Genomic DNA, 25,122 nt, shown 5'->3' with positions numbered 1-25,122 from the left:
TGTGTGTATAGGGACCCCCACCTAGCTTAGAGGGAAAAGGTCTCTAAGCACCAAAAAAACAAAAACCCTTTCCCTTTACTGCTACATGATCATATACAAGTCTTTCTAAAAGAGATAAAAATGCTCTTAGTTACTTTGATTTATTGGCAAATCCATAACATCAAATACCCATGAGATTCCTTTACATTACCAGGGAAGACAAAGAGGTTGCTGGTAGATGGCTGTGTCAACGCTGTGAATAACCCCATAGAATTGTGTTGTTTGCTTTTTAAAACATTGTTTATTGAGAATACTAAATGAGAACTGGGGCTTGAATGGTGAATGTTTAACAGGGGGCACAGACTTCCTCTGCCTAAACTCCTTCTAGGCCCATCTGTGTTGTCCTTATTTAGGAAAAACTCCCACTGATAATTTTGCCTGAATAAAGATGGCAGGATTTAGCCCTCTTGTATTTATCAAACTCATATTTAATGTTAGTAACCAAGAGAACTGTGCTCCCCCTGCCCTTGTGTCTCTCCTCTTAAGCACTGATGGGATCAAGTTGGCCTCAGACAAGGAAAATGAGTTTCTGTGGGTTTGCACGGTGAGAATACTACACAGACTTTTGCTCCAATTGGCCAATAACTTCTAATGCATATAGAAATCCACTTGATGGCAATAAAATTCACAGCATCCAGTGAAGCCTAACATGTTCCTCAACAATACTTGAATGTTAACTGGGTACTTCCCTCAGAATGGCAGCAGTTTATGCTCACTTTACACAGGGGAAAATAACTGGTCACACAAAGTGCCAGGCAGTGGAGGATCAGACCTACAGATGGGAAGTAGCAGTTCTTAAGCAATACTATCAAAGGACCAAGAAAAAAAAAAGGAAAAAGGAATAAAGTGGACCAAGGCATTTGTACCTGGGAGCCCAGGGTCATCTCTTGTTTTTAATAGAGCCATAGGGCAAAATCCTTGCCCTACAACCCCATGCAATCCCATTGACTCCACAGATCATATTATCCTAGATGTTAAAGATGGAAAAGACTGAATGGGTCACTCCTCCATCCCCTGGGAATCAGTGCAGATTGTTCCCTGCACTAGAGTCACAGTCACAGAGTTTAAGGCCAGAAAGGAACTTCAGATCATCTAGTCTGACCTCTTGCATATCACAGGCCACTAAACACCGCTCACTCACCTCCACTCCAAGCCCCACAACCAGAATTAGACCATATTACAGCGCTCATTTTTTAGTGCTTTGTGCAGCCAAGTATTGAAAGTACCAAGTCACGGAACTTCCACAACTTCCCTGGAGAGGATATTCCACAGCCTAATAGGATATTCATTCCTAATCATCATCCTAATGTTTCACCCCATTACTCCTAGTTTTACCCTCATGCTCCACTACATAATTCTTCTCCCTTGTAGGTGCTCATACCATTCAAATATTTGTAAGGGGCTGCGTAGGGGGTAGCGAGGGCAGAATCTTACCCATAAAAACTAGGCCCATGATTCAGGAAATCATCCTTATTAGGGACAGAACTTAAGCACTTAAACATATGCTTAAAGTTAAGCACATGCTTAAGTGCTTTCCTGAATCAGGGCCTACAGGTGGAAAAGACCTCTGAGGTCATCTAATCCATCCTCCAGGCCTGGATTTAAATATCATTACTGCAACTCAAACTTTTCAGTGGGATAAGATTATATTGTAACAACCAAACCTCCCAAGATAATACCTAAGCCAATCAACACCCAACAGCCAGTGCAGCACAGAACGGTGGTGAAAGACAGAGACTGCCTGCTGCTCTGTTCTGAAATGTGGAAATGAAATAAAGTGCCTCTGTCAGTGTTTTCCCCCTTCTATTACATAAGGCGTAGTAATCGCTACTGCTGTCTTGAAAACCAATGACAATAAATAAATTTGCTATTTCGTTTAAATAAATGAAAATCCCACTAATGAGATTGAACAGGCATCTGAACAGGCATTGAACTGTACATGTTGAAGCTAAAATACACTCAGCTGGATCTTGCCAGTGACTGACATTCCAGCCTGCAGATGACAAAATCGCAAATTCAGTACTTAGGACAGAGGAGTTTTTCTCTGAGTTTTTTGTTTCGTTATGTCTGGGGATGGGGGCAGTTTTGCAACTTGTAGCATTTTAGAGAAGCTCGTCAACTGAAATAGACTTGTGTTTTAAATTAATCAAACTGATTGTATTTGGGAGCTTTCCAAATGTACAGACTCTTCCTGTGTTCAACCATTTGTGAGAGAAAAGGAGGATTTAAGTGGGTACCAGCTCATAAAGCAACCACAGTCTTTTCATTTATCTTTTATGTTAGGCAATTTGCCACTTCGGAGATGCTGAAAAACCCTGCAGCCAAACTGATTAAAAAACAACCCACTCCCAACAGACAAACCTGCCAGAAAAAACAACTGAGAAAGGGTTCAGGGTATTAGCCAGTTAGATGAGTGCAGAATTTAGGACCTGGCTAGCAATCCACCTGAAAGAAAATTTCTGCCCTTCCCAATCTGTTAGAGGTCTCTGCAGGGATTCCTCCTCCAACTTTGCATCTTGATCTACTGCAATCAGTGTATTTAGTCTCTCTCTTTTAATGACATCCGTTATCTAGTGACTTTTAGTGCAGGCTCCTCTGGTTATTTACATGAACGCTCAAGCCCTTTAACTAAGTTACACAGGAGTGTGGTGGCTTTTACTTCTGAACTTGTCAGAGGATAATTTCAAGGGAAGGGTGTAATTGTCCCCGCATGGACAGACACACCCTGACCCAATCCCATACTTATGTTTAGCGTTAAAGTAAAAACCAGGCAACGAGGGGGAGAGTTTCCATCTGGGTGTAACAGACAGTCACTTCTCAACAACAGCGAAACTAAAGCAAAAGCGAACCTCCCCTGAAAGGGACGCGACTCGTTTTTTTACAGGTCCCAGTTATTATCATACAAGACACCAGGCGTGAATCCCGCTCTACCCCGGGCAGGAGAGCGCATCCCTCGCTGCCCCCCGGAGGAGAGCGCATCCCTCGTGGGCACCGCGCAGCAGGGCTGCATAGGAGGCGCCCACCCACGTGCCCCATGGCAGACCCCAGCTTGAAACTACTGTGTCCTCCCAGCCGCCCCGCGCCGGTGTCCGTTGGAGACCCCCAGGCTGGACGCGCCGTGCGCTCCAGCTGCCCCGCGCCGGTGCCGGTTGGAGACCGCCCCCCTCCCCAGCCCTGCACCCCAGCACTCACCGACTGCAGGAAGCGCAGGGTGCCCACATAGTCCCGCTCGGTGCTCAGGATCTCGCTGAGGACGCAGAGGCGGAGGCGCAGCTGGCGGTCCGAGTCCTTAGGGCAGCCGGAGGGGTCCGGGGCCGCGGGGCCCCCCGGTGGCTGCGCTTCCATGGTGCTGTCGCCTCCCTAGCCGGCTGCGACCGCTGGTGCCGCCTGCTCTTCCTGCTCCGTGGCCGGCTCAGGCGCCCTCCATCCCCGTGCGGTGCCTGGCGCTGCTGGGCACGGAGCCTCCAGTGCAGCCGCCCCGGGAAGGGGGCGCTCCGTCCGGCTACAAGGTCCGGCTGCCCGGGGGCGCTGGGCTGCGGGACATGGCGGGGACAGCGGCAGCGGCGCGCGGCGCGGGCAGCGCTGAATGGAGCGGGGAAAGGGAAGCCCCAGCGCCGAGGGAGGGAGGGAGGGAGGGAAGGAAGGAGGCGGGCGGAGGAGAGCAGGAGGGGAGAGGGAGGGGGCCAGAGCCCAGCTCCCGAGGCGAGGGCTGCAAGCAGGAGGGGGCAAGGCGCAGCCAGCGGTGCAAGTGCAGGGGAGAGAGAGAGACACACACACAATCCACACAACTGGAGCCACAGACAGTCAGTGTCCCCATCGATACACATGGAGCGAAACACACACACAGACTAGCCAGTATATCCACAGAGACGTACAGCGAGAAACACACAAATACACGGACACACACAGATGTCCGCAGCTACAGAGAGAAATACACACAGGTAAAGGAATGTGTGCGCACTCAGAGAAATATATACACACACACACAAAGAAATCTGTACAAACACACACCGAAATAAAAACACACACGAAGAAATATACACACCGAGAGGTACACAGATATGAGGCGAGGGATAAATATATGCACACACACAGATGACAACAAAAATACACACAGACACAAACACATAAATACAAAAGGCAGCACTTAGCGTCCACGTCCACATAACGCTGAGCTGAAACACTGATAGACACAACTACCCCGTCCCCATATATATATATATATATATATATATATATATATATATATATATATATATATATGCAAACAGATAAACATATATACAAACATACACACATGGAGAGATGATCCATTTAAAATTGTGCCGTTTGGCGTGTTTGTGATGTGGTCACACACTTTTCCCATCGCAGAGCACAGTACATGGGGAAAATAGTTTCTAAATGTGAACCAAACGTGACTCTTTACAAATAACAGTTGGTCAGGTAATTGTATGTGCAGAGTGGAACCGGGCAGGTGAGCCAGGTCATAGCACACACAAATGGGACAGACCCTGAGCTGGTGCAAATTGGCATCGTTCCCATTGACTTTAACGGAGTGATGTTGATTCAGTGTCTCAAATGGCTATTGAACCATAACAAAGCAGCCGTAACAGCCGTGCAGTCTCCAGGCTGCCAGTGTTAATACATATTTATTTCCCTTTTAAAAATATTTTAACATCTCAAGGGAAAAATTATGAAAGAATGAAGAAATGTTAATGTGAGCTATTATTAACTAATTATTATTATTTATTATTTTATTTATATTACCCACCAGAAGAATAGAGGAAAACTTATTAGATACATATTTAGGATCCATCTAGCTTATCTACAAGCGAACCAAAATGGCCATTACCTTCTTAATTTTAACAATAAGCTTTGTTCTTTCTAGAGCTCCTTTAGGGACATTTTCTGTTTAGGAGCAAAAAATGATGCCTGTGAAAGATACACATTGTCATCCTGAGGTTGATTTAGGGTCCATATCATATTACATGAAATAAAAAAAATTTATTCACTAAAGATACAGTTGAAGTTGGCTGCAGGTTGCTGGTATAACCGAGAGATCTACAGTGTTTTCATTCCTAGCTGGATGACAATGTCCATTGTAAGGAGGTGGGGATTGTTCAGGAGGAATAGAGGGGATATGTTGGTTTGAGAGGTTGCCTGCACAGTATGAAAACATTTGTTTTAGTTTAGTATCAAACACACACATGCACAAGGGCACGCAACAGAAGGCCAAATCCTTAAATGCTGTACGTCCCTTTGTGCCATCATGGTGCCCTAAATGGATTTAAGGCTGTGCTAACGGCAAAACAAAGCCCCAAGCAAAATGAGCCCTGAGGACTACACCACCTGCTCATAGTCCACCATGTTAGGGGCTGTCCCATAAGGTGAAGGAGGTTTGTCTAGAGTGCTTCTGTACTTTGGTAATCCTGGGCACATGTAATGGCTCCTACAGGGGCCTTTATGCCTGGTGTAAGTTAGAGCAGCCCTGTAACTTCTCTAACTTGTTCCAGCAGCCAATCTGACACGTGGCTGTCCCCGGGATTGGGGGAGGCAGGAAAGTGGCAAAAAGTCATGTGTGTCCCATGCTCTTCCTCAGGTGTACGAGCAGTGCTCTGATGCAACTGAAAATGGAGCCCAGAGTGTGCATTAGAGTTAGCCAGGAAACCGAATTTGAATTCTGTGAACATTTTCACGTATTCAGACATATTTTTCATCCTGAATCATAACAAAAGGCCCCAAACTCAAAAATGTTTGCAACACTGAAATCCTATAATATTTCATTTTGGACATGCAGTTTCTGAACAGCAACAGGGTAGGGGTGCAGCTGCCTTCCTGGTGGCCTGCAGTGGGAGCCAGGGTCCCTGGAAGCTGTGGCAGCTCCTGATTGAAACTGACGTGATCCTTGACATTTTCACCACAATCCACCACTGAATAGCAGCCATGAAACTGTGGAGACTCTCATTATCGAGTTAACAACAATCTGGTCAGTTTCATGACTGCTGTTAAGTGTTTGGCAGTGGTGAAAGCCTTGGAAGTGCCAGCTCCCAAATGAAAGGTTCCTGGCTCAGAGGGCTGCCAAGAAACCAGGTGGGCAAGCTGGCAGGAAACCAGTCAGGTTCTATGGAACTCTGACTGGGGTCCACCAGAAGATCATTGAAAAAGAACAGCTTCCACAAAACATTTTTCTACCAAAAATGTTTTGTCAGGATTTTGCCAACCTGCTTTAGACTGTCTATAAGCAGACAGACATACACGTTTTATGTCTTGGTACACTGCGACACCACAATCTGCCTCCATAATAGTAATATTAAGAGACCAGGCTTTTCTGAAGTGCATCGCCCCCAAGTGTCAGTGCTCAATGTGGGAAGAAAGCTGTAGAGCTCCTGTAACTCTATAGGCAGGCGGTCTGAGAGAAGAGCAGTAGGGGAGATGGGAAAGCAAGGGACGTACTGTAACACTGCAATGCAGGTCTGAGCCATTGTCAAGAAGAGCACAGTGTGAGATGGGAGAACAGCTGCAGTGCAGGCCTGAATGTGGAGGTGTAGAGCAAGCACTGTAGAACGGATCTGATAAGACCCTCAAGTTAATTGCTCTTTCCTTCAAGTTTGATTTAATTTAACCTTACGCTTCTGTCCCAAAGTCACTGCTGCCTTTATTTATTTATTTATTTGTTTACCTGTTGCCATAAATTAAATACGCTCAGATACTCTTTCTGTTCCAGGCAAATGCCAGGACCCAGCCTCCTATTCCACACCTAATTACAATCACAATGCTTTCCTCTGCTTCTTCTGCCTGGGAGCGAAAATCCCCAAAGCTGCGCCCCCACCCTGTGGCCGAACCAGAAAGTTGGTAGCTTGAAAGTTGCTAGTTTGCCAACTTTGTCTCCTGTGTTCACCTCAAAAGTGAATTTCATTTCCCTTTAGCAAATGCTGATGCAGGAGAAAGTCACGCAATCGATGCAATGCTATCTGAGCAATAGTTAAACTACTATTTAATGTGGCTAGCTTTTTTGTTGATGTTGCTGATGAACTACCCAGCTTCAAAGAGTTTCCTGATTTAGATGCTAACATGGGGAGCAGCGCTGTGACTGTGTCCTTACAAAGCTATTTTTTTCTCCTCCTGATGATAGCTCATCTCAATTGATTAGACTCTTCCTGTTGGTATGCATACTTCCACCTTTTCAAGTTCTCTGTATGTATAAATATCTCATGTCTGTGTGTTCCATTCTATGCATCCGAAGAAGTGAGCTGTAGCTCACGAAAGCTCATGCTGAAATAAATTTGTTAGTCTCTAAGGTGCCACAAGTACTCCTGTTCTTTTTTAGGATACAGACTAACACGGCTGCTACTCTGAAAGCTATTACAGTTGCTAAAAGGATGTTACCCGTGTCCGAAAAACTCAAAGTGCTAATAAAATGCTTTCATTCTGGAATTTTTAGTCACTTCTAGAGGATTTCTTATGAGATGTTCATGTTAAAGTTTTGGGAGAGAGTTACATTTCATATGGTCAGCTGCGCTGTAGGGACTGAATGGTTCACAGGGAAGGAATATGATCTAGTCCTTAGAGCCAGGAATTGGGATTCAGGAGACCCGGATTGTGTTCCAGGTTCTGCCACTGACTCACTGATACTCTCTATGCTAGCAAATTTGGTGCCCTTTTTTCACCACTGGTGCAGCTGACAGGAATGGTGAAAGTGCTAGTGTAGCCATGGCTCAGGTGTTTTTACTGCTATGTCATGAACGTATGTACACTGCTGCTACCACTGGTATCAAGCAGATGACAACTGTGGGAATTCACTAACAGACTGTGTCAGCATGTTCTGTCTATTGAGCTTCCATCAATTACCTCTACAAGTTATCGGGTACTTCAACTCCATCCTGGCTTCCCTATTAGTCAATGGACATATGTTTGCAAGGTGCATCTTAATCAACAGAGGAACATAAACAATTAATGTATTTAAAGTAGAGAAGGCCTGAGTTAGTCCTTTCTTGCAAGAAGCGTAGATAGGCTGGTGATTTTTGAACTGAAGATCCAGGGCTTTTTACTGACTGGTAATTTTAGTGTCTGTTTGTCTATGGCCATGGGCTCTTTACACAAGTCTGGCTTATTGGATGTCTTCTTCATCCTAGGTTTCAGAGTAGCAGCCATGTTAGTCTGTATCCGCAAAAAGAACATCCTTCTTCATCCTAACTGCTCATCTGAGTCGCAGCACCCCAAGAAGCCATATAGACTCAGAAGAGAACAGACAAAAGGACTTCTAGTAAATCACCCCGAATATGGAAGAGACAATGACTGAGGCCCAGTAATCCCATTACTGCTCAGCAAAGCATTTTAGCATATGCTTAACTTCAAATAGTGAGTAGTCCTATTGTCTTCCACAGGTACTTAAAACTAAATCACACACTTAGGTGCTTTGCTGAATTGGGATCTAAGAAGAAAAAGCAAGATGTCTTTTTGATATGTTTCTTTTCAAAATAAAAAGTTTTTACATCTTCAAAATTTTGAGGGATCATTTTCCTTTTTTTCTTTTTCTTTATTTGATACTTTCTAAAAAGATTTTCATTAGTCTTTGTACAGAACTTTAATTTTGGTAGGGTGAAGGTTTTTTTAATTCCTATTTTCTCCTAGCAAATCAATATTCCTTTATAAAAAGTGTCTTCCTTTGCTCTTAAAACAGTCATTTACTTTAGAATCCCCATGATCCTTGCTTTAGACTGGAAATTTTATAGCTTGCCAGCATGGAATTTCATTTTAAAAGGGAAAATTTGTAGTTTGTCAGTAGGAATTTTCATCTTTAAAGGGAAACTGTGTGTTACCAGGATAGTATCTCAACTCAAAATTCAGTTGTTTCTGGCCTGTTTTCTGTTTCTTTGTTTTCCCCTTTGTTTATTTCAAAGATGAAAATTTTGTAGCTTAACACAATTGCTGCTCAATTTTAAAAGACAATTTCGTTGCCAACATATTTTTCCAACCAAAGATTGACAAGACAACCTGAAAGAAAATGCAACTGGCCACTTTGCAAAACATCCACCATGTCAAGGATTATCACTGGGTCAAAGTATTAGATGCCATGAAATTCCCTGTCTTTCATAAAGATGCAATTAATTTACATTAGATTGTAAGCTGTTTGGAGCTGTCTTTTTGTTATACGTTTCTACGATGCCTACCATAATGGCACAATGGAGTTAAGGGCCCTACGTGCTACCACAGTATGAATAATAAATAATAGTAATAATCCATTGCATGTCTATGTCCTTATTGACCCTAGTCCACGACCAGGATAAAGTTCTACTCTTGTAGAATGTTACGCAGTAAGGGTCTGATCCAGCACATATTGTAGTCAATGGAAAGCCTCCCACAGATTTCAGTGAGGTTTGGATTGGCATCTAGATGCTGAGGAATAAGCATTAGGTGATATCTAGGGAACTTGTTGTGTTTATCCATAGTGACTCATCCTTTAGACTTATGAAGGAAGTAGGTACTTTAAGAGACAACCAGAGCCCATACGCTGTCTACCTGCCTCTCTCTGCTTCTTTCTCTCTGTTTAACAGACTTGGATTATCTGGGAGAATGTCTGTTCAGCAGAATCACAGTGATTCCTTGAAGGTCTTCCCAAAAGCACACTATTCTGTAGTATTGCCTGCTGTTCTAGGGACCAATCTAAAGTCCATAGACACCAATGGGATTCTTTCCATTGACTTCAATGGACTTTGGATCAGGCACCTATTCCTGGCTGAGCAAAAATTCACCACTTGGATTTAGTTTGGTGGTGGTTTGGGGCTGAGGGCAGATGTTCACCACATTACCAATCTGTCATGACCCGTAATCCGTTCACACATTGCATGTGTGATTTATATGAAGCAATCCCCTACATTTATTTATGTATTTATTTATTTATTGTGGTGCCAAATGAACACCAGCCTCACATGCCTTGATTTATGAAAATGTTTATACAGCTTTTCAGTGGAATTTACTGCACCACAGTTTTGCAGTTTATTGAATCTCTTTGTGGTTGAAAGTATCCGGACAAGCAAAGAAAGTGTAGGAGACAGCATGAGTATAGGAGCAATATAACTGTGCATTCCTTTGCAATGGAGATCGGGGGAAGGCGGGGGGGAAGAGTTTCTCCCCTGTGTCATGATTGGTGCTTTTTTGTGTGTGTGTGGCTGTGTCAGAAAAGAAGCTAAATAGTGTCTACCTGTATTTTGCTATATAAGATGGCTTTGTAGATTCTCATTGTGAATATAGGTCACAGGAAGTCTTCATCTGGACACTGTTGACTTTAACATGCATTTGCCTAAAGCCAGCCTATGTGACAATGCCACTCATTTTTGAATTGAGGTGCACAGTACTTACACATTGGACCAGCAGATTCTGCTGCTACCCATTGGCAGATCTTCAAGGGTCCATATATTCCAGTAGGGACCACTCCACAGATGATGTTTAATAGTGCCAGGTCCCTGATTAGGGATTACTTCCTTAGCAGTTTTCAGCAGCACCAATTGACCCATACAGACCCATAAGTACTTTGCTGGTATCGTCTGCTATTAGAAACCTTTTAACAAAGACATATCTGATGGGTTTAGCCGGATGAGGCTTCACTCTGATGGTAATATAAGAGAAATGGGGCTAGAATCTGATCTGCACACTGATATAGATCAAGAGTAAACCCACTGAAGTTAATGGAATTACACCAAAAGTGAGATGAGAATCCAGCCAGAGGCTTTTGTCTGGTGGAATGTTGCAAATGTTTATAAATTCCGAGTCATGTTACAATAGCATACCGTACAGATAAGTAGCATATCTCAGTCAAAGAAAGTTATAATTTGGGCAGTGGCACACCCTTTAAACATTTCTGTTGGGCTTAGGTACAGCAACAGTTGTAATATGTCAAAATTTCAAAGATAAGCAGCATGAGAGCCACGTTCTAGGTGATTCACTAGCTAGGCAGAGTGAGGTCTTCAAACTAACTTCACTTGCTCATTTGGGTTTAAGGCATCACTATACCGACTGTAACCTAGTTTTTTGGTCTTTCATTTCCTCCGTTTATTTATTTGTTTTCCTTTTTACCCCAGGAGAAATTGTGTTGCCATCATTTTGTTTTATACTGAATTCTGCTGAAATTTGTTCACTTCCATAATACACATTGTAATGGTTCCCCTTGTTGGTCTCATCTGGTGATATTATTTTCTTAACTTAAATATTCTGGCTAATTCCAACCTTCTTTCTTTTCTTCAAAGTCTTCCTGTTAGCATCTGACAATATGGCACATGTTTCCTGAATAGCAAATACTTTTTAAAATTAAACTTGTTTTTAGATTGAATTGATCAGAAAAGCTTCTAAATTATGTAACGTTTAAAAATATGTTTTTTTTTATATTGAGGCATGGCATAGCAAGGCACTATATATTTTAAGAAGCATGAACAAGCTACACTGATCCTTAACGAAAACCTCAACTGATTGACAACTTGTGTACAAGGTTTCTTCCTAGTGAGACTTGAAACAGATGAGATGTTAAAACCAGGGTTGGTAACAGAAGCCCTTGTGCAACTTTAATAATGGTATTACTGACCTAATGGAGCAGTCATAATTATACCATCTTCCATGCACTTTGGTAAAACATGCACCCCAATACAGTGCACATCACTTAAAAGAAACAGGAAATGAAAATAGATTTCTCATATATATGGCCAAATTCAGTAACCAAATGTGGTCTAAATCTAGAATAACTCTTTTGAAGTTAGTGGATTTACACCCATGTAAGTGAGAAAAGAATTCTGCCCAGTTTCTGATCTTTGTTACATTGGTGTAAATTCAGAGTAATTCCACTGAAGATAATGGAGTTACTCCAGATTTTCACCAGTATAACAGAGATCAGAATCTGGCCCACATATAGTTGACATGAATCTTCTTACATTTATCCCTGTGTAATTCACTCCAATTCATTGACTTCAGTGGAGTCACTCCTGATTTATTCCCTGGTAAGCAGCTCATAATCAGGCCCTTCTCAGGACTTGGTGTCCTACAAATGAATTCTCTGCAACCAAGATAAATTGTGTTAGTTTTCAATGAGCTTTGCAGAAATCATGTCTTGAGTTCTCACTCTCCAGGAACCATAGCTGACAACAGAGCATTTGCATTTTCTTTTTCAGCTTCAGCATAAACAATTCTTTACAAAGAAAAAGTTTTCGAGTTCCTAGACTGCAAAATGAATTTGAACAAAACCATAGAGCAAAAAAACAGACTTGCTGGTTAGGACTGGGTAAAAATATAAAAATAGCTTGCACCTTTCACATGAGGACATAAAGCACTTAATTAATTTAAACCCGCAACGCTTCTGCGAGGGAGATAAGTGTTAACATGCCCATTTTAAAGATGGGGGAACTAAGGCACAGAGAGATGAAGTGACTTCTCCAAGGCCACACAATAAGTCAGGAGTAGAATTCTTGAGTATTGACCCTCAGTCCCCTCCTTTAACCAACAGATCCAACTCAAAGAGGATCTGTTGCCAAAGAGCTTCGCATTGTGGCCACCTCCTGTTCAACTCAATTGGTGGTAGCACTTATGTAGACAGGGTTCCAGGCTGCTACTGGTATTTTAACTATCCTGATGTTCAGACTTTTTCTGAGCATGATAATGACACGGTGATCTGACTGCTGCTTGGCGCCCAAACTATGCTAGCGCTCCAGCTGGTGCTACCACCAGTGCATTAGGGGAAAAGTCCTAGTGTCAACACAACCTTATGTCACAGGGGCTTCAGCACTTCAGGATCTGAGACAAGTAGCATTTCAATGTGTCTCTCAGCTGTACAGGACATTATGTAAAATGCTACATTACAAGTTGGTTTAGCAAAGGACTGATGCACCCAGACTGTACATCTGCATGTGGGTGTAGCTGACCAGGCTGTAGGTGGTCAGGCCTACTGGTTGAAACAAGAGATTGTCCTACCGGTAAGAGGTCCAGAGTGGGCAGAGTCCAGGAGGGTCAGTACTGGAGGGACAGAAACCAAATGCCAAAGCCAGAGAGTCAACCACCATCATAAGCCTGAGACAGATGGGGATCGAAGCCAGAACTCAGAAGCTGGAGGGTAACAGGGCCCTGGGCAGATCAGGAGCAGGGACTGGACCAGAGCAGAAGCATGGCTGGAATAGAACAAGAGCAGGGACGGGAACAAGGGATGGGCAGAGTCCAGAAATGAGTCGAGAGTCAGTACTGGAGGAACAGAAGCCAAAGGTCAAAAGCCAGAGGGGAACAAACCCTGGAGCAGAGCAGGAGCGGTGATCGGAGGCAGGCTGGGGCAGGGACTGGAACAGAAGAGGAGCAAGTGCTGGAAGCAGAGACTGGAACATGGGCAAGTGCAGCAGCAGGCGTGATTAAAAATGTCTAGTTTCTAGAATCTAGTTCCTAAAAATGTTTCTTGGCTTTGTAGTCTCTCATTATATACGTCTCCGCCATGACTTGTCCTCCTGGCACCAGATTCAGCCCATTTGTTGTATGTTCCCCTTCTTTCGCTCTTCCCTAATTAACAACTTCTTATGTAAAACTCATCACATTTGATTGGAATTTTATGATGCTCTTTCCTGGCATAATAGTTTTGATGATGTGATTAAGAGCTCTCCTTGGGCTCTTGAACTCAGAGATTTGGGGGTTTAATCAAAGGGCCTTGCTCAGTTCAACGTGTTGTGTTTTTTAAACCTGTTTAGTGCAAAAAGCACTTTCACATAAAAGAAATCACAGATGTTATCCCTGCCTTAATTTATGTAGCATTTTATGATAGCATGTGTTGGACTTGACCCTTCTCCTGTTAAAGGCAATGGTGAAATCCCCCTTTGGTTTGAATAACATCAGGGTCAGGTCATTAATATCTGAAGCATAATAATGAGAGCTGAGGAAACAACATTCAAGATGCTTGAAACAGGAGGATTTTTGTATCTCATTGCTAGGGTGACCAGATAGCAACTGTGAAAAAAACGGGATGGAGGTGGGGGGTAATAGGTGCCTATATAAGAAAAAGTCCTAAAAAACGGGACTGTCCCTATAAAAACGGGACATCTGGTCACCCTACTCATTGCAGATTTGAAATTGGTCCCATTCTCATGAATGCTCTCATTAAAAGGGGTCCTTTTCCAAGTACAATTGTTTTTTTCCTTAAGAATCATTTTAAAACTCACCATTTCATAAATTTTACTGCCAAATTAACATTTCTTGTGAAATTTCATGAAGTTTTTGGAGGAACAAAGAGAAATATAACAAAATTGCAGGACATTTTTGCAAAAACTGTTGTGAAATATTTTTGTCCAGACCTGTAAGACAACTAGGAAAAAGGCCATTCTTACATGTTTTCACTTTTAAGTAAATGAAGCAATAATGAGCAGTAGCGATTGTGGTTATTTTTGTTTGTAAATAGCTCCCTTGTAGCTGCATGTGTCTCGAGTTTTTTTCCACTGGTCGATTCATTTTACTAGAAACCCCCTTTCGTTGGTGTCAGCCTGACCAATGAAGATGTTGCATATATAATAATGCAGCTACTTCTAAACTTTGCGGTTTCTTTAAATAGAACCAGAAAAACCAATTCTCGACGATAGAATAGAGAATTTAGAGATCAGACAAACATACACCCTCCATCTTTCTCTTCTCTGCACCCCTCTCTTCTGCCTCTTTCTTTTCTATTTGTCTAGTTCAGATGATGACGGTGGAAGCTTTCCAGAGTGGCACAGCAGCCTATATGCCAGAGGCTTCAACTTAAACACATGCCTAAGAACTTTATTGAAAGGGATGAAATCACTCATTTCAGATCATGCTTAAGTGATTTGCTAAACTGGGGCCTCATTCCCTCCTTCTAGGGAGACCTGTGGAGTTGTGTGAAGGAAGGAGACCTCATATAAACATCTGCGGTGGCATGAGACACCTGCTGCCCTGACATTCATTTATTCATTGCATCAAACTCATTTGAACAAGTTGTTCTACATCTTCTGTTTTTCATTGTCTCCAGTTTCCCCTTTGCTAGTTTTCTTCCCCACCCCTTGCTTACATTTGTTTTAATGGGAGGGGAGCTGTGTAATCTAATGTCTATGTGTCTGAGGTGCTCTCCTTTAAATGTAAAGCACATGGGCGCTCTGTAGGGTTATGCAACATGTATTTGATATCAGGATCTGACTCTTTGTCTAAAAGTTCAGAGATAGACTGGGCCCACAAAATACTAACTCAGCAGAAGTTGCAGTATCTTGCCACTTGCAATTCAGTCTCTGACAATCATACATTCAGGGCAAAACTCTCTTCTGAGTTACCACAGTGCAACTCCTTCGGCATCAGTTACACTGATGTAACTGAGACGAATTTATCCCCGAAGACGTAACTTACACCACTGAGTTCAGCCCAGAGAGTCCCACTGGAGTTAAAGCTACTTGTATCAGGACAGAATCTGAGCTAAGTTCTCAAAGGGTAGGAGTAGAGAGACATACTGGGAAAATGTCATCCAGCTTCAACAAAATACTAATCAACTAAAGAAGTCACACTAGGTAAAGTCAGAGACAGGCAATGATACATTTTCTGCCTGACTGATATCACTATAGCATGATTTATCTTTTCGCTTGCAAATTTCCTGCAGAAAGGTTAAAAGTTGATGAAGTACAACCCCCCGATAAACTGACAGTATCACTCACGTATTTTCAACTGAATCTCGCTGCAAATGCCAGACAAGTCATAACACGAAACCCCTGACAGTAAATTAAACACATAAGGCGAGGCCTGCGTGCTCCGCTGAGGAAGATGGTACTGCATGTAAATGCATAATGACTTAGGGCTTGGCTACACTCGAAACTCCAAAGCGCTGCCGCAGGAGCGCTCCCGCGGCAGCGCTTTGAAGTGCGAGTGTGGTCGCGGCGCCAGCGCTGGGAGAGAGCTCTCCCAGCGCTGCAGGTACTCCACCTCCCCGAGGGGATTAGCTTGCAGTGCTGGGAGCCGTACTCCCAGCGCTGGGGCACTGTTTACACTGGTGCTTTACAGCGCTGTAACTTGCTGCGCTCAGGGGGGTGTTTTTTCACACCCCTGAGCGAGAAAGTTGCAGCGCTGTAAAGCGGCAGTGTAGCCAAGGCCTTAGGCCCCGATCCTCAATGGGAGTTAGGCGCCCAATACCTTTGAGGATCTGGGCCTTCGTGCAGAGCACAAAGGAGATGTAGGTATTAGCTTGAAGATGGAAGGAAACAAACCAGATCTGTTCTTCTTACAGCTTTTGTGAGAAATCAGAGTTCCAGTGAAGGCTGCAAATGTTTCAGCTATAACCCCTTGTTTTCTGAAGCTCATAGCTGTAGGGAGAATTTCCTTTCTAGGCCAAAACTTTCCATGCCTGATCTCAGCCCCAAAGCAGAAAATTTGAAGAAATTTTGTTGAGTTTGGCAAGGATGAAAACATTTCCTGATTTAAAAAAAAAATCACCATGTAGACTTAATATTGCATTAACATCCTTTTTGCATGTCAGGGTATGTCTATACTGTGAAATTGTTGACAAAACTTTTGTCTTTCACGGGTACTTAAAAAAACCCTCCCCCGCAAAACAAAAGTTTTGCTGACGCAAGTGGCAGTGTGAATGCGGCTTTGTCGGCAGGAGTGCTCTTCTGTCGACAAAGCTAACGCCGCTTGCGGGGCTAGAAGTATTTTGTCAGCAAACGTGCCAAAAAAGTGCCAACAGAGCATTTACACACGCTGACTTTTAGCGACAAGGATGTGTCGACACAGCCTTGTCGCTAAAAGTTGCATGGTGTAGACAAGCCCTAAGTATCAAGTGAATGTTGCAAAGGCAAAGCTTTGAGTGAACAAAAAAGACCTGCCAAAGTTCCAGACACTTGTTGTTAACATGTGGTTTGATTCTTGTAGCCCTCAGACACTCCCCACTGTTAGGATAGGTGTAAGGTGAATAAAAACATGTGACAGGCTAAGAAGAACTGTTTTGTATCAGAGGGGTAGCCGTGTTAGTCTGGTTCTGTAAAAGCAGCAAAGAATCCTGTGGCACCTTATAGACTAACAGACGTTTTGCAGCATGAGCTTTCGTGGGTGAATACCCACTTCTTCGGATGCAAGAAGAAGTGGGTATTCACCCACGAAAGCTCATGCTGCAAAAGTCTGTTAGTCTATAAGGTGCCACAGGATTCTTTGCTGCTTTTAAAGAACTGTTTTGTTTCCTTTCTTTAGGATGTTGACTGAAGCCTGGTTTACACCTAACTCTTTGATTGATTAGCTACATCGCTCAGGGGTATAAAAAAATACACACCACTGAAAGACGTAGTTAAGACAACCCAGCCCCGGTGTAGACACCACTAGGTTGACAGAAGAATTTTTTTCTCTTGAGAAGATGGATTTACTACGGTGACAGAAAAACCTATAAGTGCTTGTGCTCAGGTAGTGCTTGTAATGTAGATATACCATTAGGCGTGACTGTGCAGCCATTACTCACATTAGTGGGCACTTCCTCACGAAAGTCCCACAAAATGATTCATCCCTCTCTGAAACTCCACACCAAGCTGAAATAGCAGCATTAGGGCTGGACTGAATCTTGCAAGCACTACCCCATATGGAGCCACACCACCTCAGTGGGAGCTAGCAGTGAGACAAGACACCACCTAGAGTCCTCCGGGACGCAGGGGGAAAGTAGCCGCTGCACCATCCCTGAGCAGAGCGCGATGAGAACTCTCTCTTCAGACTGGCCAGCATGGGAGTGGGAGGAGCCTATTTCTTCCCTAACTTCTTGGGATAGTTAGCACCAATGCCCTGATGCAGTGCTGTGCATAGCCTTGCACAGCCCCACTTGCCCTGGGCACCTATACTGGGGTGGGGCCCAAATCAGCCTTTAGTGCAGGGAGTTTAGAAAGTTGCCTTAGGCCTTATTTTTGTCCCTTATGCATCAGGCCACAGTTGCAAATAAGCTCAGGGTCAAATCCTGCTCAATTTACTCTTCCAGATAGATATATCAGGGGGCCTGCACCCACTGCCATTGAAGTTAGCAGATGACACATGAATAATGTGGGCAGTGCTTGGCCCTGAGTGTATTTGGATAGTTACTATTGATCTATATAACATCTGGAGAGAAAATAACACACACAGCCCTGCTCTTTTAGGGACACTTTGCAGAACAATTTCAGTTTCAAGTTCCTAATAACACCAAACTATGACATTTGCGGTTTCATTTCTCTCTTAGTCGATACAGTACACTGTAACATCCCTTTGTATAGGATCTTGCATACAGATTGTATCCTGGAGTTAAATAATACAACCACAGAGTCAAATATCAACGGGAGAAAGAAACTAAAGGAGAAGGTTTAAAATGAAATCTAAGAAGAGCCAGGATAGGAAGGAGGCAGAGTAGTAAAAGGAGGAGATGGCTCTTGTGGAGATTGTGTTAAGTGACTAAAGAGGAGGCCATTGCTAGATGGGCAAGGAGCACAATAGAGAGTAGGATACAGGAGGGCTGTTCCAAATGCAGGAACCTCAGGAGAATCAATTTTTAGATCTTAGGTGGAGTTTGCTGCATTGCCAGTTAGAAAAATCACCTTTTGGTTTGTAAACTGAGCCAATTAGACCTGAAATGATTGATCAAGAATCAGTGTGGAGCCCCATGGGGATAATCGTACAATTTTGCCTATATCCCTTAATCTCTATCTACCCCTCCAATATTGTGTACCTCTGTAAAGCATTTGGGGTACAGTTTACAGGAAAGATGCTCGACAAAATGAAGATTAGTTGTATTGAGGATCCCCAGGGACATGGACAGAGCTCCTGCTGGGTTGCACTTGTTAATCCTTGCACCACATGAGGAGAAAGAAAGGGGCAAAACCGGAAGAGAAAAGGTGTGGGTGAACCCTCCCAGGAGCTTTTGACTGAGTATCATGTTGGGTGGGAAGAGATCGCACACCAACTGAGTACAGACAAGAAGAGAGAGAGAGGGAGAATCAAGAAAGCCACACAGAAACCCGTTAGTGCAGGCAGGGGGAGCACTAGGTATTTTGCCACCCCAAGCACGGCAGGCAGGCTGCCTTCGGCGGCTTGCCTGCAGGAGGTCCCCGGTCCCGCGGATTCGGCGGCACGCCTGCGGGAGGTGAAGACAACCAGCCTGGCACCCTCGCGGCGACCGGCAGAGCGCCCCCCGTGGCTTGCTGCCCCAGGCACACGCTTGGCATGCTGGTGCCTGGAGCCGCCCCTGAGTGCGGGGGTTCCCAACCTTTTTCTTTCTGAGGCCCTCCAATGTGTTATAAAAATGCCATGGACCACCTGTGCCATGATAACTGGTTTTCTGCATATAAAAGCCAGGGCCGGTGTTAGCGGGTAGCAAGCTGGGCAATTGCTTGGGGCCCCATGCCACAGGGGCCCGCGCAAAGCGACATTGCTCAGGCTTCAGCTTCAGCCTCAGGTGGCAGGACGCTGGGCCCCGGGCTTCAGTCCCGTGAGGTGGGGCTTTGGCTTTCGGCCCTGAGCCCCAGGAAATCTAACACTGGCCCTACTTGGTGGCTCCCCTGAAACCTGCTCACAGCTCGCCAGGGGGCCCTGGACCCCTGTTTGAGGACCACTGTGTTAGTGCATTGTGGCCCTGGGAAAAGCTAGAGAAAGAGCTTTTAGGTCTGGTGTCAGCTAAAGAGGCATTGGGTCTGTAAGCTAAGAAACTACTCCTTTTGATCTTGGTTCCTTCTGCGTTTAGCATCACAGGGCTTTGTACATTCCTTGTAAATAAACAAGACTGCATCAAAGGAAATACCAGACTCCATCAATTTATACTTCCAACTGTAGCACAACCAAGGCCCCAAACTTTGACCAGCCTCTTGTGTTGAAAATGGGCAACAAAATGAACGCAGTAACAAGCAGAAGGAGGAGGCTTTCCAGCCTAGAAAAAGAGAATCAGATCATCTCAATCCTGAACCAAGGAGCTAAGAAACTATTTTGAGCTGTGCAGCATCAAGAAAACTAGAGGCCTGACATAAAACACTGCACTCAAAGGAATAAAATCCATACTACACGGTACCAGCCAGAGACATATTTTGATGTTATTTCCTATGTCTTCCAGAAAAAAGATTTGTACATGATCTTGATTTGAAAAGCAGCTGAAAGGTTAAACAGACTGGCATTTATTTATTTATTTATTTCCTGTGTTTTTAACCACTTCATTTGCCTCTGAGATTATCCCACTAATACGCAGGAGGAGTGCACATTTGACAAGTGAAAACCAATTGCTAAGGAAAATGCCACAGTCCTTTGGATCTGGGATCTACCACTGTTACATGGCATTTTATGTTCCGCACTGTTTAGCACCTTTCTGTGATTAAAAAAAATACTAACATGATTTTCTTAGTCAGTGCCGACAGGACCTTTTTTAGTTTTGGGAGTGAATTATTCTGACTCTTTCATTTGTCACTGGAGAGCAGGGCTCTGTCAGTATTCCCGCCACTTCTTTCCTAACTGAAAAGCAAAATTTAATATGAAGCAGACTCATCTGAGTGCACAAGATAAAACATACGACATCAGACTTCTGTAGCAGGAGAGTCTCATTATCACCTTTTGTTGAGGCAGGAAAGATCCCAAGTGAGTGATTATCCACCCCTCGGTCTTCCACCTCTCAGGAACTTGGGATTGCATGAGCTACTCTTTCATTCTTGTCTTTCCACTTGATTAGGTCTCCCACTCCTCAAGCAAAGGCAATGATTGCTGTGAATATTAATCCCCACCTGTTCTTTCTGCTCCATAAATGTACACTTGGTTGTAGAAAGACAGTTTGTTTCTTATCTTCCTGTGTATTCAGATACTTGGAGGCTTTTGAAATCCTTGTTTGGCCTGGACACTTAGAGATAACATTTCTCTGTGAAAGGATGATGGGCCCAGATTTTCAAACCCGAGCGTCTGAAGTGGCCTAAATTTAAGAGGCCTGATTTTCAGAGCAGCTGAGCACCCCCAGCTCCTGCTGACTTCAGTGGGAACCCTGGGTGCTCAATTCTCATGAAAATCAGCCCACTTTGATTTAGATACCTATATATGGATTTAGAATCCTGACTTTTGAAAACCTGGACCTAGGATTCTAAAACGTCAGTGGTTTGCCTAAAAGTTTGCCCCTTTTAAATGCCTTTAAATGCAAATAGGTTTAATTTCAATAAGAAAGCGTGTGTTGTTGTTATGTATTATCATTATTATTCTGGCAGGGGCTAGAGGCCCCAATTCAGGATCAAGATTTGTCACAGATAAATCCCACAGTGCTGGGCACTGTAAAACACACATGAAGATACAGCCCCTGTCCCAAAGAGCTTATGGTCAAAGAGCAGGTGATTTAGGGTGTGTCTACACTGTAGCTTGAAGGTGTAAATTCCAGCAGCAGGACACATAGTTGCACTAGCTCCATGAGAGCCAGCAAGCTAAAAATAGACTAGCCACGGCAGCATGAGTGGCAGGAGGGGCTAGCTGCTCTGTGTGCCCATATGAGACCCCAAGCACATACTCAGGGCAGCTAACCCTTCCCGCCGCTGGGAATTTTTTTTTTAAGTGTCTGCTTTTCATGGAAAATTTTAAATTTTCAGCAATAACCCAAAACCCAAAAAGTTTGGGTTTGGGGCAAAAAGTTATTATGTGTTGGTTTTTCAGCAAAAGTGGAAGTTTTTTGCTGGAAAAAAAAAATCTGGCCAGCTCTAATGTTAAGGCCGAATTTGACCTTATCTATCTGAGAATTTCACAGAGCCACTATTTTATGAATCACAACATCCCTATTATCCTGTGTGAGGGCCATCAATATCCTGGCCTTGGTCCACTGCAGAGCTTCCACTCATGACAACGGGGGTTGAATGTGAGGAGTATTGACAGTAAGTTGGCCTTAAAGGAGCAAAAGGCCAGAGATCCAGTGCTTGATTTAAAGGGGAACTGAGGGAGCGAGACAGAGGCCATCATTGGTAAATTCCATGCTGGAATGTTTTGCCTCTGCTGCCTGGATTATCATCTAAAGACCTACATGCTGGCACAGTTCTTTGATCCTCCAGTTTCTTTATAGGACAATAAAAAGTAAGGAAGAACTCTGTATAAAATCCCACAAGGCACAGAGGTTTGAGGCTTTGGAACTGGCAGTGCCCAGCAGCTGAGATAAGAGGTGGGTGATTGAGCCGATGGAAAGGCAGAATGGAGAGGATCCTGGTCATGAACTAGCTGCTAGCACACTATTTGGCAGCTACTGTCGGAGCCAAGCAGAGGCAGGAGAATAAACTCCTATGAAATGATTAAAGCTGAGCAGCAGTTACGATAAGAAATTGCTCAATGAAGTTTCTATTTGCAATAGTAACACACTAGATTAGGAACTGGGCTTCTCTGCAGAGCAGAGAGGTCCTCCCAGGCCCCTCCACCCCCCATTGTGGAATTTGTTTAGGGAGAGATTTCCTTCCTAGTGCAAAAATTGTAACAGTAACACTGGTGAGGGAAGTGCCAGCATCATGTCCGACCACCTTTGACTGCCTTAACCCGATGGATAAGGCACCGATTTTGCAGCTGGGAGAACTGGAGATGGCCTTTCAGTATGAGAGTCAACCTCCCCCCTTCCCCCCTCCCCCCTCTTCCCTATCTTCAGGACTGTAGTTGAGCACCTTAACAAGGAACCCTACATCCACGTACAGAGAAGAGCTTTGCACTGTTCCCAACTCTTTGGAAAGCTCTGCGGCGTTGATGGCACTTCCTTTAACAGGCTAACAGCATGGCCCCTTTGTGATGCTTTTGCTTTTACTTTGGAAAAACATACACTATAAAGACTACACACACACACACACACACGCAGCTGGGCGTGTTGGTTTGAGTCCCCACCTGGCAGTCACATGGGGCAAAGGCCATGTATCATTCCCTCCCCCCTTTTGTACACTCTTTAGGTCTTTGCTTACCTGGCTGATTGCCATGGCTAGGTACTGCTTTCTCTCTGGAAGCTCCAAGAGGGATGTCCTCATGCAGTCATGACAATGCCCTTACTTGCTGCTCATTTACAAAATAAATGTGTTTCCTGTTGTCCTATTAAAGTACAAGATGTTAAATGAGAAGTGGAAAATCAGCTTCCAATCACCTTTTCTACATGCACCTGTGGGTGAAATCACTGAGTCAGGCCCATTATTCAGAGCGTTTTCAAAAGAGATCCTGCTCAGAAGCAGATAACTACTGAGCCTGGCTTACCCATTCCCTAGTGTAGGGGTCACATTTGCTTCAGCACTGTAGCTACTCCATGTTACCAATGATTTTATTGTTAGTCTCACAATATTTGGTGTTTTTACTTATAGCCCCAGTTCCTGGAGTCATGTGATTCAGTATAGAGATGAACCCCAATCAGAGGTCCTTAACCCACCCTTCCTCCATTGCTCAACTTTGAGGGTTTGGATAGAATGGAACCTAAGTCCAAATGACCCCTGGCCAAGAAGTTCTTTTGCAAAAACTAACTCCAGTTCTGCCCCGTCGCCAACCTCCACTGTCTCTCTGAGTTGCAGTAGCATGATACCATGTTGCTAGATAAATGAACCCATGTCAGATGGGAGTCCTGCAGGTGTGATACGCTCAGGCTTAGGGAACATCACATCACATTGTAGTGACTCTTCTCAGTGCCTCAAGAGTAGCAATAACGCTGGCTGCAGCTCGCCTTGGCTAGATGAATGGCCAGCAGAAAGCTGGGCCTTGTGGCTGGTGGCAGGAGATGAGTAGCATTTATGGGAGTTCTAAAGGGATCTCTCTCGAGAGAAGTCTTCATATCATCTGAACAGGGTTATAAGAAAGAGCCATCATTGATTTCTCAAGAACAATCATGCCAAACCAACCCAATTTCCTTCTTTGACAGGGTTACAGGCCTAGTGGACAGAGGGGAAGCTGTAGATGTGATATATCTTGATTTTAGTAAGGCTTTTAACACAGTCCAACCTGACATTCTCAAAAGCAAACTAGGAAAATGTGGTCTAGATGAAATTACTATACAGTGGATACACAATGGTTTGCTGGCAGACTGAAGGGCGTATCTTGTGGAGTCCCGAAAGGTCCAGTACTATTCAGTATTTTCATGAATGACTTGGATAATGGAGTGGAGAGTACACTTACAAAATTTGCAGATGATACCAAACTGGGAGGGATTGCAAGCGCTTTGGAAGACAGAATTAGAATTCAAAACAACCTTGACAAATTGGAGAATTGGTCTGAATTCAAGAAGATGAAATTCAGTAGAGACAAGTGCAAAATACTTCACTTTGGAAGGAAAAATCAAATGCACAACTAGAAAATGGTGAATAACTACCTAGGCGATAGTACTGCGGTAAAGGGTCTGGGGGTTTAGAGGATCACAAATTGAATATGCATCAACAATGTGATGCTGTTGAAAAAAAAGCTAATATAATTCTGGTGTGTATTATCAGGAGTGTAATATGTAAGACACAGGAGGTAATTGTCCTACTACAGTAACTCCTCACTTAAAGTCGTCCCAGTTAATGTTGTTTCATTGTTACATTGCTGATCAATTAGGGAACATGCTCATTTGAAGTTGCACAATGCTCCCTTATAACGTTGTTTGGTAGCCACCTGCTTTGTCCACTGCTTGCAGAAAGAGCAGCCCTTTCGAGCTAGCTGGTGGGGGCTTGGAACCAGGGTGGACCGGTAGCCCCCCTATCAGCTCCCCACTCCCCTAAGTTCCCTGTGTGGCAGCCGCCCAGCAGGCTAGCAATTGCCGGCAGTTCAGCTGTCCCTCCCACCACTGCCATGTGCTGCTCCTGCCCTCTGCCTGGGAGCTGCTCCCAGTAGCCTTCTGGTGGCTGTGTGGCGGGGGGGGGGGGGAGGGAAAGAACAGGGCCTTGCAGAGTGTGAGGCTACATTAACAACAATGTGTTAACCCTTGAGGGCTCAGCCGAGCGCTAGTTCATCATTTAGCAGCAAGGCATCCCTGGGAAATATCCCACCCTCTGACTCCACCACCTCAGCCAAGCTTCACAATCCGCATTGCTGTGCACAGTATTACATTGTTTGTTTAAAACTTATACTGTGTGTATGTATATATGTATGTATATATATGTAGATGTATGTATATATATATAAAAAAAATTCCCTGGAACATAACCCCAC

The 25,122-nt window shown here is 44.0% G+C and overlaps 1 protein-coding gene across 1 annotated transcript in view; it reads right to left on the bottom strand.

Annotated features, from left to right (window-relative positions):
• PREX1 (phosphatidylinositol-3,4,5-trisphosphate dependent Rac exchange factor 1) overlaps window positions 1-3,724 on the bottom strand; it is a 227,001-nt gene extending 223,277 nt beyond the window's left edge. Inside the window, exon 1 of the mRNA XM_044986305.1 lies at window positions 3,232-3,724. Within this exon, the coding sequence (XP_044842240.1) occupies window positions 3,232-3,384 (153 nt within the window). The 5' untranslated portion in view covers window positions 3,385-3,724. The remainder of the gene's footprint in view (window positions 1-3,231) is intronic.
• Window positions 3,725-25,122: the final 21,398 nt, after the last annotated feature.

The sequence above is a fragment of the Mauremys mutica genome, chromosome 13 (assembly GCF_020497125.1).
Source record: "Mauremys mutica isolate MM-2020 ecotype Southern chromosome 13, ASM2049712v1, whole genome shotgun sequence".
In the NCBI taxonomy this organism is placed as follows: Eukaryota; Metazoa; Chordata; order Testudines; family Geoemydidae; genus Mauremys; species Mauremys mutica.
This window is presented reverse-complemented; position numbering and strand designations above follow the sequence as displayed.